Here is a 20,378-nt window from a genome sequence, read left to right as displayed (position 1 = left end):
CGGATATTTACTGTATGGGGGCCATTTTACAGATCAAGGTGATATTTAGATCTTTTAAAAGCTATTACACAGAGATATTTGGACGAATGACTTGTCGATTTTCATTTTTAAATAACTCTTCAGAGGAGCCTGTATGTTTCACCTTGGGAAAAGCGCTCACCGCAGCGTCACTCTGTAAGAAACACAGAGTTTCGAAAAGTGATTCCCTTCCGTTCTTGCTTTCCCCGTCCTTTTTAAAAATTGATTTTAAAAATAAGAGACTTAACCAGGGTGTTACGGCTGGCTACCAGCGGCCCTGGCGCCCAGGCAGCCCCGCGCGGCCCGCCGGCGGGCAGGGACAGGGCGTGCGGCTCCGCGGCCGCCCGCGCCCCGCAGGTGGCGGCGTGCGGAGCGGCCCGGCCGCACCGACCTGCCGCGGGCAGGGCCCGCCCGCCGCCGGCGGCGCTGGGCGCAGCCAATGGCGCGGCTCTGCCGGCGCGGCCCGCCCGCTGCCGGCGGGGGAGGGCCGGGGCGGGCGGGCGGGAGGGAGGACGGGGGTGAGAGGAGTTGAATGATTGAACTTTCTTGTGTAGTTTCTGCGGCGCGGAGGTGCCCGTCCCCGGCGCAGCCCGGCACCAGCCCACCGAGCGGGAGCGAGCTTACGCCGCAGCCCCGCGCCGCCCGGCCGCCCCTCTGCCCTCCTCTCCAGCGGAGCGATGGTGCGGAGGGCGCCCGGCGTGTCCCTCGCCCTGCTCCTCTGGGTGACGGCCGCCTGCGGCAGCCCCGACGGGCCGGGGGCCGCCGCCCGAAGACAGGACGAGCCTTTCGCCACCGCCAGATGCACCTCCAGGTGCCTGAGCCTCCAGATCACCCGCATCTCCGCCTTCTTCAAGCATTTCCAGGTAGGGGCATAGCACCGCGCAGGGAGCCTCTGCCACCGTCCGGAGAGCGAGTGTCCCCCGGGGCGCGAAAAGGACGGCCGGGGCTGGGGCTTGGCCAGCTTGGGGGCCCGCACCCCCAGGGGATGGCCGGCACCGGGAGGTGCCGGACAGGTGGGCACGGCCCCGCGGCAGCGCCGAGCCCCGTCGGTGCCTGTGGGTGCCGGCCGGGCTCCCCGCCTGGCGGGTCGTGGGGCTCCTGGCACGCTCTGCCCTGGCTCCTCGCAGGTGCCTCCGCTGGTGTCGGAGGCGGCGGGGCGGGCGCGACGCGGTGCTGCCGGGCCGGCGGAGCGCTCGTCCTGCCGATGGACGGGCGGTGCGGCGGCGATCCCTCGGGGCTCCGCCTGCCTGCGCCCCGCCGCAGGTGGTTCGCTTCCCCAGCCCGCTGGGAAAGTTTGAGCCTGTTTTTTAGAGCAGTAACCACAAACGTGTAATGCTTGGTTCTGATCTCCTGGAAGGTGAGGGTGGGGGTAACGTTGCTTGCCTTTTTTTTTTTTTTTTTTTTTTTTTTTTGGGACGGAGAGGCACATCTTTGGCTAACGGGACAAATAGGGATAAAGTGGGGAGAAATGGAACTGAAGTGGCGGGAGACCTGAGTGACTTAAAATGAAAGCTGGAAGCAGTGTGGAACTAGTGCCAGAGCAGCGTGTCTGCCCGTCCTTTCCCCTCTTCTGCGTACACACACACCTTTCCCTTTCCCCACCTGTTCTTCACTGCGCAAATATTAAACCTACTCGAATTCATCCCAGTGACGGAAACCTCTCGAGCTGCGAGCCGTTCTCCTCCCCAGAGCCTCTGCCCTTTGGGGAAGGGCTGGCCCGCTCGGTGCGAAGGGAGCCACCTCGGCCCTTCGCTCACCCCGGGCTTGCCGGTCCGTAGAAACCGGGAACGCCCGAACAACGCCTTGGGTGAAGTTGCGTTCGGGGCAAAGGTGTTGGCACCAAAGGCAGGTCTCAGAGGTATTTAAGAATAACTGATTTAAAAAAAAAAAAAAAAAAGTTAAAGGAGAAAGTGTGTGCGTTGTAAAGGCAGCAGGAAGTTGGCTGGGTGCCTGTAACCGGGTTTGGGTTGAAGGGACCGGGCTTGCGACCCGGACGCCTGGAGAAGGGGCTGCCCTGGCCCGGCCCGGCCGCTGCTCCGCGGGGCTCGGCCGGGGCCGGCGCTGTCAGCGCGGTCCGTGCATCACGGCATGGCCTGAAAGGACGATACCCATTAATAGAGCTCATTATCCCGGAGAGCGGTTAGTTTTTTTTGTTGCGTTGTCAAGCGGTTGTAACTTACTTGTTTTACAGTTTCAGTGGCTAAAGAGGCAGTTTAGCTCAAGACAATTCACAGTGAAAGGCTTTTTTTTTTCCTTTTTTTGTGTGTTTTCTTGGCAAGATTTCTTTTTCAGCGTAAAACTGCTGACAGAATGCACACTGCAAATAATCGTGATTATATTTTAATTAGCTAGAGTAAAATAAGTAGGGAATTACTCAGGACTTGATAGCTGGCTGGCTTTTTGCAATCAATTGAAAATCCCAGAGTTTTAACCCCAACCTGCTAAAGCACGTGGTAATTTATCTTAATTACTAGGGATTAAACTCCTATTAGACATGAAATGACCGTAATGTTTGGAAGATAAAGTGCTCTCGTTTATAAAAGTTAAGCTCTCCATTGTCTGATAATGACGAAAAGGAGGAGAGTTTTAAAGTACATCATGCATCCAGTGTTCTCACAGGAGACTGATAAAACAGTGTGGGCTGTAGGATGTGCAGGTTTGGGCTAAATTATTCCATGTGGGCTAGAGGGTATGGTGTTCTATTCCTTTCTCTTCTCCCTCCTTCTAGCCATTCCCCTCTCCTTTTCATCTCAACTGGTAGCAATTTCTGGAGTTCTTTTCATTTCAGATGCCCACTTATCTTGTAATCTGATTCAACCTTTGAAGCAAACTAAACATTAGCTCTTCCCAATCAGAACAGGAAGGAACTCTAGTGTCTCCCAGTTAAGCAAAAATTGAAAGACTGACCTACTCGTTTCTCAGCCCTACTTTAGATACAGCCTCACTGGTTAGGGAGACAGCAGCTGGACATGCTTTGCAAGAGACGATGTCCCCAAAACTTCACAGAGACATAATTTCACATACTGGTACTAAAATCACATTACTAGTATGTGGTAGTATGAATAGGAAGTCTGGGTTAATTTATACCTTCTGGCTCTTGTTTGAATGGCAGCTAATATTTTCCCAACTTTTAAATGTTCACAAGGGATTTTAATTCATTCTGTCCCCCCACACAGAAGTTTCACTGATTTTTTACTGTCCTTATTTATAAGTTTCAAGAGATGTATTCTTGCTTAAAAAAAGCCTATTTGTTAATTTACACTTGGGAAGCAATTCTAAGCCTATTTTAAATGTACATTGTCTGTAGGCAATGACAGTAGAAATTATTTTAACTGAAGCATAGGTCAAATAACATATTTTTTTTTCCCATGTAGACTATTGATGTGGGCTAGAAAGAAGAATCAGTCGCCGAATCAAAAATCATTGTTCTTCAGAATACTTGAAGAGGCACAGATGCCTTCTTATACCAATAAAATCCCCATGGCTAGGGGAGTTTTCCAGTTCTGGTGGTGTTGGGAAGTTCCATGTAGAGATTATACCAAAGAATACATGAGATCATTATAAGAGTTAGGCACTACATGGGTCTTAGACCAAATGAAATGTGTGGGGTTTATATCTATGGCATATTTCCAGGCCATGATCATTCACAGAGAGCATGCTAGCACAAAGGCCTTTCATCCTAAGCAATCAAACAAAAAATTGTAATCAGGAGGGGTCATAGTGGATTCTGTGTTTATTTAACAACTTATTGATTACATGCTCATCCACAGTAGGGAATTATGTTTAATCTCTAAATGAAGGGCCTCCAACATATCTCTTCTATCTTACTGGAATGTGTTCAGTAGTGGGGCTTTAGATTGCTCTTAAATTAGATGAGAGAAGGCATTTTCATCCCAACTGTGTAACTTAGGCCTCTGGACAGTCCTGAATGAAGCATTCATTTACTTCTGACCAGACAGAGTAAGGGCTAAGAGAACTCATCTCTCTAGCCTTATGTTCAGAGTACTTATTTTATGCCATTTCGGGTGTTGACACTAGAGTTTTACTATGACTGTTGCAAAACATGTATGAGGGAGTAATTGGAGCATTCACTGGAACCTGTTCATGCTTTTGATAAAGCAGAGTTCCTAGTGCTGTGCTTCTTTTTCTGACATAATTCTCTCTAAAACTCCCCTGAACAGGGGAGGATGGAAAGAATGCTCTTCCAGTAAGCAAGTGCTTGACCATCGAATGGCCTGCTTAGGAGAAGGTGTAGATTTGAACCTTGAAGTCCTATATCATAATCAGCATTGTGTGCATTTGGCTGTTAACTAAAAGAGCATGCCTGGGTGTTAGTATGGTGCTCTTATAAGATGGGAAGAACAATTCCTCCTCTGGTCTGAAATGAGAGGAAGGACTAAGGTGTCTGGCTCCATAAGAAACACCAAGACTGTGCATCCTGTGTGGAAAAAAGGCATACTATTTTAGGGAGAGAAGTTGTACAGGGATGTCATCGGATATATTCTTTCCTCAACATTTTCTTATTAAGGCAGTTTCTGTCTCAGTCTTTTAGTTGATCTCCAGGAGAAAGGTACAGATTCTAATTTGATGTATTCAAAGTTTGTTTGTGAATCTAGTTTTACAGTAATTTAGAACAGTAGGTAAAGCCCCATGAAGATGAGGTCAGTTATTACACAAGTTTTTGGTTTTTTTTGAAAAGGGTATGGATATAAACAGGACCTCATCCAGCCAGCTGGACAAGAGGCCTAAATGCTCAGATTAGTTTTGATAGGGCTTTTCTGCATAACCTCCCTGTTTTAGTGGAGTGAGACTAAACTCCTTGCATTGCTATCTGTGGGTGTAGCCTTTCCCATTTGTGATATTAGTTGTCGATGAACTCAATTTGTTTTGGGGGAGCAGGCATGGCAGTGACCCTTTTAGTGTTTTGTTTTCAAGTTGAGTGAAAAAACAATTTGGATTTTAATCTCTTGCCAGCCATCTGAGACATGTTTTAAAACTGTCATGATTTAAATTTTCTTTGTAAATAAGAGCTTGAACATCATCACTGTAACTACTTAGGCTAAAAATGTTATGGCAAACAAGCTGTTTACTTTGACCTGTGGACTCGTTGATCGTTGTCTTAGCTGATGTCTGTTATAGACCTCTCAAGCTCAAGTGTCTTCCTGCGTTATATCTGCAACTTGATATTTTACTTAAGACAGAGGAGTGCTCAGTCTTGTTTACTGGGTAAAAAGCTGAGAGGGTTGTAGAACATTCCTTAAGAATTTGGGGTAGTTGCCTATAAAATTGCCTGTGTTTGTGGTGTGGAGTCACTGGAGAGGTTACAGCTATGTGCTCACAAAGTATATGCTGAGGTTGAACAGCACTTCTGGCAACTTGTTCTAGCATTTAACCACCCGCACAGTAACAAAAAAGGTGTTTTCTAATGTTCAGATGAAGTTTCCCATGTTTCAAATTTGGCGATTGCCTCTTGTGTTACTGGGCTTCACTGAGAAGAGTCTGACTTCACTTTCTTTACTCTCTCCCATCTGGGATTTACAAACATTGATGAGAAACCATTGAGGCTTTTCTATTACAGACTAACATTCCCAGTTCTTTAAGCTTCTTCTTATGTGAGAGATATTACTGTCCCTTTTCTGAGCCCAGTATTGGGCAGCTCAGTACTGGACCCAGAACTCCTCGTGTGGAGGAGTGACTAGAACAGAGAACAGGAAACATTTTAAAGTTTTTAAAGACAGGCTACATTTTAAAGATATAATAACTGCTAAATATTGGTACTCACTTCTAAATTAATTTTCATGATTTAGGTTTTCTTACATGAATTCATATGTGACTGTTTATAATTGTCAGTGCATTAAAATTATAATGCTAATGCTAAATCAGTTTTTTCTATCCTTTTAGATATTGGTACATCTCACTACAGGTTTAACTTTTTTTGAGGGGGTAATCTTCAGTAGTAAATTAAATCTTAACTAATCCATTTCTGTATTCATCAGGGGAAAGTCCAGGTACGTGGAGATGTATATGTGTTGTGTGATCCTGCCTTGTGATGCTTGAACAGACTCATGAGAGATTGTTAAACTTGTTAAAGTGGGCACTGGTTGGAAACATATAGGCAACGCTGTGGATGATCTTGGTCACCTAGGAGTTCTGTGTTCATGCTGACTTATTTGACAAGTGGATAAATTGTAGCTGAAAATTTTGATATAACATAGACATCCCTCAAGTGGTAAGCCAGTTTTGTGATATATGGAAGGAAATTAGAGAGAAATTACTGCTTGTAAATGTGATTTAGTGAAAATCTAATAGTAATATACTATGATTTAGTACTCAGGAATTAGTACTAAGCTAGATGAGCCAAGGCTAACTCAAAATTGTTTTTGAAAGTATGGAAAAATATTGTTTTAAGCTAATAGAGCCATATGTTGCATAATGTTTAGTAGCTGTAAAAGGGAAGAGTAAGGCCTTAGAAGTTTGCTATATTGAATGACTGATAACTATATGGTGGTAGGAGGTTGTTTTTAGTGTTGTAGAAGGACTCTTGCCTTTTGGGACAATTGAAGTTTTTGAAGAAAAACAGGCAATTCTTTTAAGTAAGTAATAAAAGGTTCTCAGATTTTATATCTGCAAGCAAATAATGTGCAAGTGATTACCTCTAGATAAGCAATACCAGATTTCACCTACAAGTCAGGAAGCTAGTTGTCTCAATGCCAGCACATCTGCCTTCAAATTGTCTGCAACTCTAAAATTACTGCACCTGCAATAATCTGCAATGGGTCCCAGCTGGAAAAGTGGTGGCCAGGCTGAAAGTCCAGGATGCATGTGTCTCTCTGTGCTCTGCTGTAGAGAAGCTGCACATCATGAAGAAACCATTTATTGTAACTGTTTCAAATAATTCTAAACTATAAATTGTTTTTCATTAGATCTTTTGAAAAGATATGTGGTACTTCTGTAATGAGATGTGGTAGATACGTAGTGTGTTATTCCCAGAATGTTTCAGTTCCAATGGACAGGCTGCCCAGGCACTAAGTTTGCTTAGTTCTCTTGGGACATCTTCACAATCTTTTCTAAATGTGAGGATGTATGCCATCTGTTTTTGTTGCTGTTTCAGTACTCATCTCCTTTCCAAAAATAGCCCTCGTGTTAAATAATTCTGACTTTCATATGTCTTGCAAAGCACACTGATCTTAATTTATTTTCACAGAAAAATTGTAGCATTTGTCATTACTTTGTTTTTCTCAAAACTCATTGAAAGGCCCAATCATTCTCCTGTTTTTAATGTTCATATGGCATATGATCTGGATAATTATTCTGGCATTTGGTGTGTCCTGATTATCAAGATCTGCAGTTGCAAAGAAAACGTCCACAGATCTAATGGAATCTGGGGTAAAACCTGTGAAAATGAAAGGTTTGTTTTGTAAAACAAAAACAAACCTTTACATCATTGTTACTAGATGTAACAATGGCTACATCTAGTGAAAACAGCTGTATTTTTCACCATATTGTGTAATTGAGACGTAGTTAGTCTTTGCTGTTGTAACCTGGTCTGTTATGAACTTCCCTGATTTCTGATTTGAGCCTCCCTAAGTGGGAGTTTTAACTTTTTCATAACCAGACCCAAATCTCTTTGCCCTCAGTGGTTGCTTGCATAGTTGATATGAGTGCAGGGGTTTGCACTGTCTGGTCATGGTTTTCTAGTGGTTTTGATCACTCAGACTTGCTCATTGCTTTGCTAAATTAAAATACTTGTACATGTCTCAAGTATAAGTTTAAACGCAAATCAAGTGAACTGTATGAAAATGCTAGTGGATGGTAAGCAATTGTACTGAACAATGGGAGGTGCCAAGATATTTTTCTCATTTACTTGTGTATTCTAACATATTAAGAAAAATTTTTCTTTATGCTTATGGTGTTAAAATTAAAATCACTGTTAATTTGGTAAATGTGCTGGATACCAGGTACAATAAACTCAGCAGGAATTACTAATAGGCTTTAAAGCAGACATTTTCTGCATAGAAAATATTGGCAAGGAATAGTTTAAATGTCACAGTCATGTTGGTGAGGGGGAGGAAATGCTGCTTTTGAAAAGCATTAGAAAACTTCTGGAAGAGAAATGCTGTTCTAAAATGTAAATCTTTTTCCATTGGAAGATACAGCCACTTAATACAGAGTGAAAGGTTTTTCAGATGGGTAGTGCTCATATTAAAACTATTACTATAGCATTATTGGTTGTCTCTGTGATTAACTAGATAATTAAGTGGTGTAATTTAGCATCCATGTCTTTAAAGACTGAAAGTAGGAATAATGACTGAGTATCAGGAACATCCTACAGAAGGCAGACATTGTCTTGATACCTGTATTGATATTTACTAGCTGGTGCCTAGCAAATGTAAACCTTGCACTGGAACTCCTTGCCTAGGAGTTTACACCAAGAATCTTCATTTTTTGATCTCTCCCACAGCTAAGCCTTATAAGGCTTTATACTTCAAAAACCTTTGAAGTTCATGAAAAGCCTTCTGTTGATTTCAGCTGGATCAGGTCCATGTATGAACACTAGGTCCATGTAGTCAACAGAGTGCTGTGAACCTGGTGTCCCAGCTCCAGTTGTATCTGTTTTTCAGTCTTTTAATGACCAAGAGGTCACAGGACACAGAGATGGAGAACTGGGGGTGTTGAAAGGTAAGTGGACCCTTTAAACTTGAAAGCACAGTACTGTTCTTTTCATCTTTGATTAAAAAGAATCACACATTCTTTTAATCCACTGAAAAGAATATCAGATATTTCCAGATTTGGGGAACAATCCCAGTCAAAAGTTTTAATCAAATTTCTGTTATCTTCTGTGAATAACATTTTCACCAATGCATCTCTAGACTGTCAATGAGATGTGACATCAAAGTCACATATGTAATTACATTCCTTGCAAAAAGAAGAGACTTGTCTCAAGCAGGACAGGACTCCCCTGGTAAGCAGCTGAGATTGCTGAGGACCATGTCTTCAAAACTTGTAGCAGAAGAAAAGGGACAGAGTCTCAGAATGGAGAAAGGTGGTGATAGGTGGACTCTAGCAGGCTTGCAATACTGGAAGGAGAAATTATGTGAGAGTAGAGGGCGCTGTAAAATTTCCTGTGACACAAGTAATTGAAATTAAGGAATTATAGGAGCAGAGAACAGGATGTGATGGGTCTGTAGGAAGAGTTGTTTGTAACTGTTTCTTGTGAACCTGTTTTATTTCTGTCCTTTCTCAGCTGCTTGAAATTTTACTTGATTTAAACAATTTAATTTTTCTTTTTTTGAAACATAGTAAATGTGTTTTGAAAACTCTTTTGTCCTCATTGAAGAGGTCAGTTACAGGAAAGGCCACTATGAAAATTCACAACAAAGTTCTAGCAGACACTGTCTTTCATGTCAGAATTTAGAGGAACTTAAACCCCTGTTTCACTGCCAGTGTAATTCCTCAAGTGGTCACAGCTGAAACTGCAAACCTGGCCAAGGCAGTGAAGCCTGTTTTCTCTGCCTGTGAGGGCTGCAATCTAGCTGTCATGGATCCTGTAATAAGATAATATGAGGAAAAAAGGATTGCTTTGGAGCAAATGTCTTGTGTCCAGACAGTCAGGAGTTGAGGCTGATGGTGAAGATTGGATGAGAATAATGTACTCCTTTAGTCAAGTGCAAATGTAGTTCAACTTTCCTTGCCGTTCGTATGACAATTTAGAAGCATAGTTCTGTTTTTCTTTTTTGAATATATTACTCTTCAGGGAAGTTATCTTCACAGTAAGTTATATTTGAAAAAAAAAGAAAAGCAATCTCAGTTAATGTACATGAATGTGATTTCTCAGCTAGTGATTTAGGCCATGAGCATAGACAAATATGTCATTTGTATTTAACTGATCATGTTTTTTAACTGCTGATGACTGGACCATTCCAGTCAGGCCTCAGGGCATTTTTGGACCTAGACACTACAAATTCATTTTTTTGACCTCAGTGCAGTAAGACTTTGGGTTTCCTTTGAATTTAGCACATGGCTGAACAGATATGTGAAGCAGCAAATAGTGAGGAAGGGGTGATAACAATGTATTATTATGATGATGTCTTAATACAGTGACTATTTGTCATTTTTTCCCCAGAATTTGTATCCCTATATATAAACTATTTCAACTGTGTGGCTTTTTTTCCTTTTTTGATTAGGTGATGTTTGTAGCTCCTTTGACAACAATAAAATCATGCTAATGTGTAACTACAACTAGACAATAATGAATCACACCATTATCTGCCCCCAATTTAATTAATTACAAAGAGTGTATAAATGTTGACATTTAATTTGTACATAACAATTTTGGGAAGGGAATTGGAGCTAAAAGAGCTTGAGGCTTTCTTCTGTTTTGAAATTTCTTTCTATACAACTGTGAACTGAGATCCTGAGATCAAGAATTAGCCAAACATTCATCAGTCTGGATATGCAGTAGGTGGAAGAAACACTTGGGCTTAGACAAACTGACACAAAGAGGTAAAAATAATCCAATTAATGAAGAGTGTGTCACTTCATATAGTACTTAGTAGCAGCTATGGGCCGTGTTTGTCAGGATAGATAAGGAAAGAAGATGCAGATTTTTCGGGCTAGAAGCTTATTGCTGGGTTTTTTCTTTAAGAAGTTGAATACACAATGTGAAAGACAGTAGCTTTCTGGTAAGTTTCATGGGTTTTCTGTCCAGTGGATCCTCACTGACCAAGTGGAGTAGAAATGCACACATGCTGCACATGCAGGATATTAGTTCATTTTGTAAAAAATTTGGATTATTCACAGGTTCACACACATGTGTTTGAGCACTGGACAGCATTAAAGCCAGAATTTTCAGTGGCAATTGATGTGGAACAGCAAACAATAACTATTTCAAGTCTTCTTCCTGAGTTCTAAACTATCCTTATGTAGAAAAAAAGAGCAGCAAAGGGAACTAAACTTGAAAGTTAAATTTAACCTCAGCTGTTTTCCAAATTGTATAAAAGTGAACATTTACAGTTTGCTAAAGGATATACTCGCTGCATTTGTTTTGGAATAGAAAACACAATTTGGTTTTAAAAACTGAATGTAGGGTAGACTGATATTGTTTAACTGAGGATCTTTCAGGTTTCTGAATGATACTTATTGATTCTTCCATTTATATAATAGCTTAAGACAGATTTTTCTGGAGTTTTTGTTTCTGGCCTGAATCTGATATCTCTACATTTGATAGTAATATATCTAATGGTTTCAATGGAAATGAGCTTAGGCCAGTGAAATATACTAGAAATCTTTGTTTACTGTTTATAGATAAAAACAAGAAAGTTTTCAGTATGCTGTGTAAAGAAGATTAACTTGAGTTTGTTACATACCATCTTACTGTATCATGACATCTTTCTTTTCCATTCAGTGGTAGTAAATAACACAGTGCCATTAGGACAAAGTAAAACTAAATTGCCAGTTATATGCTAGATGTAAAGCACCTTTAAATATTTGTAGAAGAGATTCTTTCAGATAACAAGGGAAGATAGAAGCAATTTAATATAGCCAGAGCTAAGTATCTCTAAAGACAGTGGACAAATATTTTTTAAAAGGCGAGTTACTGCCCAGTTTCTGACTCTTATGCCATATATCCTGGTGGTGTCAGGAATTCCAAAGTATCCCTTTAAGTTTCATCAACAGGCATAGCTTTTCTCTTAATAATAGGAGCAGATGTCAAATTTTTATGCCTCTAAGATGCTTAGTCATACCTAGGAGATCCATCTGGTATAGATCGAGCCTCAGTTAACTTGTTCTCACCCATGAACTTCCCACTGAGAAAGTAAATTGAGCAGAGCTCCTCAGCCCAATGAAAAAGAAACTTGAGTATTATCAATCTACTTGTAGTACCAGAACCCCCCACACTGGCTTTCTGTCTTAGTTGCTTTGCACAGGTAGGAAGGCTAATAAAATAGAAAGAAACTTTATAATTGGGACAGAATTCCTGGAGCATACCACCAGTTTCAGCGACTTTCCAAAAAGAGAACAACTGAAATATTTGTCAGTTTTGCAGAAAGAGGTGAATTAAGAAAGAGAAACAGAATCTTAATATAAAATACCTCCTGATAGTACAAGTTATTGACAAGTTATAGACAAGTTATTGACTGATATTAACTGCCATTGTCCACATTTTATGAGCTTAAGGATATGTATTACAATGGTTTTCTTTTGTGGCTGTTGATTTAGATTAAAGATATAAAAGAAAATGCTGGGCTTCACAACTGGTGTGATCCTTGCAGTGGAATTTTGTGAAATTCCATATCCAATTGTTTACATTAACTGAAGGTTTTAAAATGCTGTGGCTTGGGTAGGGATTTAGGCTGTGCTTTGACATTACTCATGTTACAAGCCTTTCAATAACTGCAATGCAAATGAGCCTGATTTAATTTTTAACTCTTTCACCTGGTGCCAGGAAGGTCTGAAACATGATGGACCTGTCAGCAAATGCTTGTTCTGTATAACAGCTACATCTCTGGTAACCATATGTGTTAATGACAAATGCTTCAGTTCTGCCTTGAAGAGAGATTTATTTTCCTTTTATGGTGTGTCTTCATTAGTTAGTTATAAGACTGTATTCTAAAAACCTGGCATATGAAGTGCTTTTATGTTTGTGGGAAATTTTATGGCAATGTGATGAAGCAACATAAATCTTCCACTAAAGATTGTCACTGAAGAAAGATCAAGTTAATACCCCTGTACCTTGAATTGCATGAGTAATTTTAGTATATCGTTATCAATAGAATTTAATGTTGATTTCTTCTCTCTCTCATATATCCTTTCACAGTCTTGGGCTGCTTGCAAGGTGGTGTAGAACACTGGATTGCAGCAATTGTGTCATGGAGTATACATTTCTTGCAGCATACAGTCCTTAAACTAGAAAAAGCCCCTAAGAAAACTGGAAGAATCTATTGTAACTTGCATTAAAAGGCTATTTCTCTCAGGAATATACTGTCAGTGTTGCAGGGCCAAAGGGTCTCAGCTAGGATCAGGTTAGGAGATGTCTTTTTTTTTTTTTTTTTTTTTTTCCTGAAATGCTGCCTTAACTGTTGTGGTGAAAGACTTTTTTTGTGTGTGTTTCTAACATTTTTATGGGTTTGGTTCAGATTGCAGATAGGCTATTCTGTTTAAGTCCAAGAGTCATTTTTATTTGAAAAAATCTCTAATTCCTGAATGGCCACAGCCCTTTTGCAAATGTTTCTAGGAAATCTTGGGTCTGGTGAGGTGCACTTCACTCCCTGAATCAGGTCTTCTGTGGAAAATGGAACAAAAATCCCCAAAGATTGTTTACACAACTCTTAGACCTCCAAGGACTGTGTTAAGTTTTGCACTTTTTTTCTTTTGTGAGCTTTGTTATGTACCTTAATAATTCCTCCAAAACATGATTTTATATTAAAAATGTTAAAAATATTAATAGGTCTCTGGACTGACCAGTAAATAATTTTGGTCAGATTTTAGACTGCATATTTCATCTGTAGGATTGTTATTTGTGCTAAGTTTTACCGCTGAAATGATACTTTACTACATGCTTTAAAAATATTAAAAGATGGTGAAACACAGTATTCATATTGGTAATTATGTTTATTGAGCTTATTGCCTTCAAAGAGGAAAAAATTTATAGCAATACATCAAGACAATAGGAATAAGGAGATACTTGTAACAAATATTTTTTGTTGAGAAAGGTGCTGCATGGAATTAATATTTTTTGTTTTCCTTTAAAAGGAAAATGAAAATATATGTATTCCTCAGGTTGTGGAGATGTGGCTGCTACTGTGGCTTGAAATATTTAGTATCTTGTAAACTAGCAACACATGCCAAAAGGAAAGGAAATGCATTGATGAAATTTACCATGTGAATTTGATGCAATTATATTAGAAATAAATAGTCCGAGAATGGGAGTGTAGAATTTGATGGTGGCTGAGTCATAATAAGATGGCTACTGAAGAGCAGCTAAGTTTGAAGGACAGGTTTGTGTTTCCATACTCCTGCCAAAGTTACAAGTGTTGCATATAATGATGTCCCTCTCATACATACCAGAACAGAATAAGAGAAAGTGCAGTGAAACATCACATGGCCAGTATGTGGTACAGGACAATGCATTTAGCAGTTTTTGGAATCAGATATTACTCCATGACAATGAAACATGCATGGACTATTCCATGTTTGTGTAGTTTATGGTTAGACTATTTATAATGGACATTTTAGTTGAAATAAAAATGCATGGTTGTTATTGTTGTGTGTGTGTGGTTAAGTTTCTTAAGGATGTGAGACAACAGAACCTTAAGCATTTTAGAAGTCCAGAAAGGAATGCTGCCCTGACTGACCCAGAAACAGTGTGGCTTTTGAGGCAAATTTAGTCTAATAGGAAGCACTGAATTACTAATCTTGCCTGTTTGGGAGATGTTAGAAATGTTTGAGATGCACTTACACATTAGTGTTTTAATGTGGATCAGAGTTTGCTTTGGAAGTAAGTCTCATGGTCACCTTTTCTTTCCCATTATGGACCAGTCTGAGAATTCATGCACTGGACTTCTTCTGGATAACATAACTGGTAGAGATAATCCAGGGGGATCTAATGTGCTTTAGCAACTAATGGGAATTGTGTCCATAGGATCAGACAAGAATTATTTGAAGGAAAGGGGAAAGTTGAAATATGTGTATGTCATACATCAGACCCATCAAGACCAGGTGTTTTGCTCAATAGATGTGTTTCTGTGGTTCACATGACTTCCTAGGGGGTTTGTAGCTGATTCTGGAATGCTCTGTTGGTAGGCAGTGGAGGCAAATGCAGCCTGTGACAAACATACTACATCACATGCTTTTGGGAGTCACCCAACTAACCAGTAGTCTTAGAATTATACAGAATAGTAATATGGACTATAGTTTTCAGTTATAAAATCAAATCAGCATTCAAAGCAGAATGCAAACATTTCTGAAGCATTGAATCCTACAGTATATTGAGAACCAGTTGTATTTTTTCAAATACAAAGTAAGTTGTGTATGTCTACATTTATATTGTATTTTACATAAGCTAGCATTATGTTTTTAGAATGCATTTTGTTCTTTTTGGATGTTAATTTCCCAAGGCTACACTTCTGTCACATCCTTGAGCCAGCACATACTTTTATTATCTCATTATTTCATATGTATAGCAATTCTAGTTTATGACACAACAGAAGAAGTGCATTAACATTTTGAAAGGTTGGGGATTTTGAGATAGAGCTTATGAACAAGTAGTTGACAAGCTATCTTTTGCTTCCCATATTAATGCTGTTAGACTAGTTTCTGTTCACTTCAATTTGGATTACTTAATCTCAAAAAATGTGTTTGAAATTTGGCCCAAAAATACTTTGAGATTCAATATATAACTTTAAATATATTCAAGTTAATATCTTCAAGTTTAATATCTTCAAGTTCAAGTCAGTGTGTTTGATTCCTTCTGTTGCATGGAGAAGTGAAGTTTCATCTGGATTCTTTTACAGATTGGTAAAGACTTCTGCTAAACAGAATAAGATCTCAGTTGAGATCAGTCTTAGAAGTGGTTAAGAGTGAAGTCTGTGAAGCCACAAGAAGGCAGTCATAACTCACAAGTGTGTGGAGACACAAGGATTCCTGTGCTCATTCGTTTTTACAGCTTGTGTCTATCTAGTAGTTTTCTGTCTATTTGAGAAGACAGTGCTCTAAAAAGAGGAAAGGTGTCCCATACTTAGAGATGAGAATTTAATCCAGGCAATGCATAGTTTGTTTTCAAAACTGCTGATCTTTTGCTGTTTCATTGGTAATGGCCTTTGGATTTTGATGATTGTCTTTCTAGGAACCTACTAATGATGGCAGCTAGAGAACAAGTAGTATTATGTCCCATGATATAGGTGATGGTTGGTGATATACTTAATTTCTTTTTTAATAACTCTGGTCTATTTGTTTTTTTTTTTTTTTTTTTCCTTGTTTTTGGTGTACGTGAAGTTGTGGCTTTTAATGTTTTGGTCTATAACAGTGATAAAGGCTGACTTTGTATAAACTGTTTAGGAAATATCAATGCAAAGTTTAGGTCAATATAGTTTTATTTGTAGCCATCCACCTACAAGGAGAACCTACCATATCATTGCCATAGGTTCTAGCACATTACAGATGATGGAAGTGTCAATATAAATCCAAAAGAAAACCTAACTAAGACTTTCTAAAAAATTATTTGTGATATCTGTTTTCGGGTGTTAAATCCAGATGTTAAAAATTAGGTGGCAGCATGAGTCACATTGTGAACCATGATAATTTAATTTTGGTTTATATTTGCAACTGTCAGAGAATGAATTTTTGGGATGATCAGTTTTATAAATATTTCTTACATTCAGTCGTCTCTTTAACTTAATTACTTTGGGTTAACCAATAACCAGCATTGACTTTTCTATGGTTTAAACATCTGTAGTATAAAAATGGCTTTCTCTAAGGGCGGTGTACATTTGATTTAGTTGTGAAGAATCACAGTGGTTAGTTACAGTAACAGAATAACTTCAAGTGTTTGTTCCAAAATGTGTTCTTGCCCTCAGCTTCTTATTTCAGGATCCTGTTGCTCATTGTTTTGTTGGGTTTTTTTTAAGAGTTGTATGTCGTTATAAGATGCCACAGTTAAGCTTAATGCTGAATTTTTTACATGTGTTCATATAACACAGACATAAAGTTATCTTATAGTAATATATCAAATAGTGTGACTAATATGGTGCTAAGTGCCTTTTCTCACATTAGAGTTCTATGCAGTATTTTTTTGTTGCTGTTTTTATTTTGTTCTGGTAGGTTTTTATATGCTTTTTTGTTTTCTCTTGTTTGGGTGATCTTTATTTGGTTTTGGTGTTGAAATTTTGGGTTGTGCTTTTGATAGCTAGAACAAAGTCTAAGGACATTACTTACACATCAGGAATAAATGAAGATGTTATTATAGACCTTAAATCACAGTCTTGTGCTGTCAGTCTCAGCATGGGCTGGCTCCCAGGGGCTGGGCTGACCTCATGGCAGGCTGTGGGCAGAGCTGGGTGCTGGTACCCGGGTCATCAACAGCCTCAGGCATGGCACAAGATGAGCCAGGGTCAGGGAATGCCAGGGACAGCTGTGGGACAAGTGGGCTCATGGTGTGCTGGGAGAAGTGGCTGAAGGACAGGGCTCAAGGGTTGTAATCAGTGGGGCAACATCTGGCTGGTGTCTGGTCATTGCTGGTGTTCCTCAGGGTTCAGTTCTAGAGCCAGCTCTGTTCAATGTTTATCAGTGCTCAGCAGGTGGATGCGCCATTAGTGCAAGTTTGCTGATGATACCAAATTGGGAGGTACTGGTGAGTCTTTTGAGGGATGAGAGGCCTTGTATAGGGATCTGGATAGGTTAGAGCACTAGGCAATGTTTAAGGGGGTGGAATTAAACAAGTAAAAAATGTATTGGTGCAGCCTCACCTAGAGTGCTGTGTGCAGTTCTGGGCCCCACAATTTAATAAGGATGTGAAAGTCCTTGAGTGCTCCCAGAGGAGGGCAACAAAGCCAAGTGGCAGGGCTGGAAGACATCCTGAAAAGTGTGGCTGAGGAATTTGGCCTTGTCTTGTATGGAGAGGAGGAGACTGAAGGGTGACCTCATTGCTGTCTATCTGAGAAGAAGAAGTAGAGACGAAGGTGCTGATCTCTTCTTCCTGGGATCTACTGACAGGACAGATGGGAATAGCTCAAAGCTACATAGTAACATTCAGTTTACTATTTCTTGATGCTTACTTTTTTCAGTTTCATTCTTTATTAGAACCAGTATAATGCAACAGAAATCCCTTACTAAGACATCATTTCTGTAAAATGCAATGAAATGAGAAACCATATAAAGAGCAAAATGTACTCATTTCAGTTGTTTGTATTTCCTTCCTGTCTTTCCTGAACAGAAACCAAGGAACTAGAATATTACTGATATTTTGTTGTATTTTATGAGGGCTTTCATCTCATACTGTTCTTCTATCCATGGCTTCTCCAGTGGATGGTCTTCAAACTTGACAGACACTGAACAAGCATGTAGTAGAAACAGTGCTAAAAATGTCTGCATTTTTTGAAAGAGCCAGTCTTGTTTCTGAGGTGGATCTTGCTATTGAACTTCATAACTTTCTCCTTCACCACCTGCAGCTCCTTGTTTCTCCTTTTAATTTCTGCAGAGTGATTTGTTTTCACTGGCCAGGTTTTCGTCTTCACTCTAGACTGTTGCTGAGTTATCTCAAAGTGCATAAGGGCTTAAATTTAACTTGGTGAAAGAATTCTGGGGTAGGTGTTCATGGTGCTGTATAACAGGATATCCTCTTTTCATTTTCCTGCAATATTTTCAAAGAAAAATCTGTTCCTGCTATATATATACAGAAGCATAACTAAATACCATAGATTAGGAGAGGTGGTACTGTGGTTCCCCTGCCCCATACATTTACTACAAGTTTGTGTTTAATCTTGATAGAAAGGCTTTGAGAAGTAAATTTATCTTTGGCATTTCATATCTGTTAGTTTTGATATGTCTCCCCACTAAGTGTACAGACTTACCTGAAATTCATTCCTAAGTGCATACTTTTGTATTTGGGAGCGGGAATGCCTAGGTTGAATTTGTTGATTCCATTTTGCACCTTAGTTCCACATTTCAGAGCTGAGTCTGGGGGCACACAGCACTGACATAGATAAGTACCTGTATTAATTTGTGTCATAGTGAACATGCAGTCAGGAAATGCATGTTAAACACAAGTTAAACTTTACTGTTATTTTTAACTTCATGCTGTTTAGATTTTTGAAAGGGTACAGAAAATGTATCTTGGGAGCCTCTTTTTAATTCATCATTGCAGCAGTTATTGATTTGTGTACTCAAATGTTCTGTTTTACTTCAGTGGGTACTGTTATTTGAAAGGTTTATTTCTATGCTTTTTTGTCATTTTGAAAGAATCAGTGAGGATGTCAGGAGGGGCCACTTCTGAGAGACAGTGGTTTCACACAAATGTGGATTGAAGATGGGGCAGGGAAGATGAGACTTCCAAAACTGATAATAGATACACAGCTACTGTCATAGCAGATGAAGTGGCTAGTTAATTTTCACAGCTCATGTCTGGCATTTCAAAAGAGGGGTTGTATCTCCTAACATAATTATGGACAGAGATGCAAATTAAGTAATTTTATACTGAATTTTTTTTTTTTTTTTTGCCATTGCTCCAATTAAAGAGCAGTTTGTACTTGCTTGCAAATGTTATTGCCTTTTTCCCCCACCCTGGGGCCCACTGTAGGTAGAAGAAGATTGATTTTTCTTGCTTCTCTACATGTATTTTTTTCCTTACAAGAGATGCTGCAGAGCTTTCCTTTTTTCAAGGCACAGAATATAGATGTTTGTCCTGTTTAAGGCATTTGTAGTCTAACAAAGGAAATCAAGTATGCACAAATACTTGCTGGAATGTATCTTGTAATACAATCTTGTAATCCTACAATTCTTGTAATATTTATCTGTTATTTTGTTTTAGTTTCTTTCCCCCTCCTGTTTTTGCTTTTGTAAGCTCTTTTTCTTGTACATGTCAAACAGTCCTGGTCTTTGAAGGTCTGATTCTTGAAGTTTTTCTACTATTTCCTTCCTGGCAGATTTAAAGTGTGTGGGGCTCAGGTGGTAACCCGAGTTCCTCTAATCCATCTCCTATGTGCTGTTGGAGACTGCTTCAGTTTCCTCTGCCTGACATCTTTCATATGATATGTCAGGCCTGGGAAGATGGGATGCTTGGAGTTCGACCTGTTGAGTGCAGTTTGCTCTCCTCAGTATGCAGGTTAGGATACCCTAATCCTGAAGATATGCTGTGCAAGGCTTAAAAATGGGTAGGAAAAGTGGTATTTAACTCTTCCTTGAGGCCATTTCTGCACTGCAGATTGAAGCCACCACTAAAGACTGTCAAAAGTCTCACTGGCATAAGTCAGAATTGGGTTTGAAGAAAAACAGGCATGAGGAACAGAGAATGGAATGTGGGAGCATGGAAAATGCTACAGATAAAACACAAATTGCTGATAATTTGAGATTATGGTTTCAGCCAGGTACACTGGCATGAGTAATAATCACAGCTGAATGTTTGTGATTAACCATGTGTTAAGATGCAGAGTGGAAGAGAGCCTTCATTTAGAGTTTGTGCTTGCTCTGATACCTTGCTGTTCAAAGGAATTTGTTTTTCTTTATACAATGAAAGATCATTCATATCACGTTAGTTTGTATGAAGTTGCTAAACAATATTTTTACATTTTGATAGACGTCCTTTTTAACTCAAGTACTAATAAGTTTCAGTAGAGAAATTAAAACAGTTGTAGACATTGAAATTATCA

At 39.7% G+C, this 20,378-nt stretch overlaps 1 protein-coding gene across 1 annotated transcript in view; it reads left to right on the top strand.

Annotated features, from left to right (window-relative positions):
• The first annotated feature begins 667 nt into the window (after positions 1–667).
• ANOS1 (anosmin 1) overlaps positions 668–20,378 on the top strand; it is a 124,590-nt gene continuing 104,879 nt past the window's right edge. The window contains exon 1 of the mRNA XM_031503838.2: positions 668–881. Coding sequence (XP_031359698.2) covers positions 696–881 — 186 coding nt within the window. The 5' untranslated portion in view covers positions 668–695. The remainder of the gene's footprint in view (positions 882–20,378) is intronic.

The sequence above is a fragment of the Lonchura striata genome, chromosome 2 (genome assembly GCF_046129695.1).
Source record: "Lonchura striata isolate bLonStr1 chromosome 2, bLonStr1.mat, whole genome shotgun sequence".
NCBI classification, from domain to species: domain Eukaryota; kingdom Metazoa; phylum Chordata; class Aves; order Passeriformes; family Estrildidae; genus Lonchura; species Lonchura striata.
Note: the sequence above shows the minus strand (reverse complement) of the source record. Positions and strands in the feature narration are given on the sequence as shown.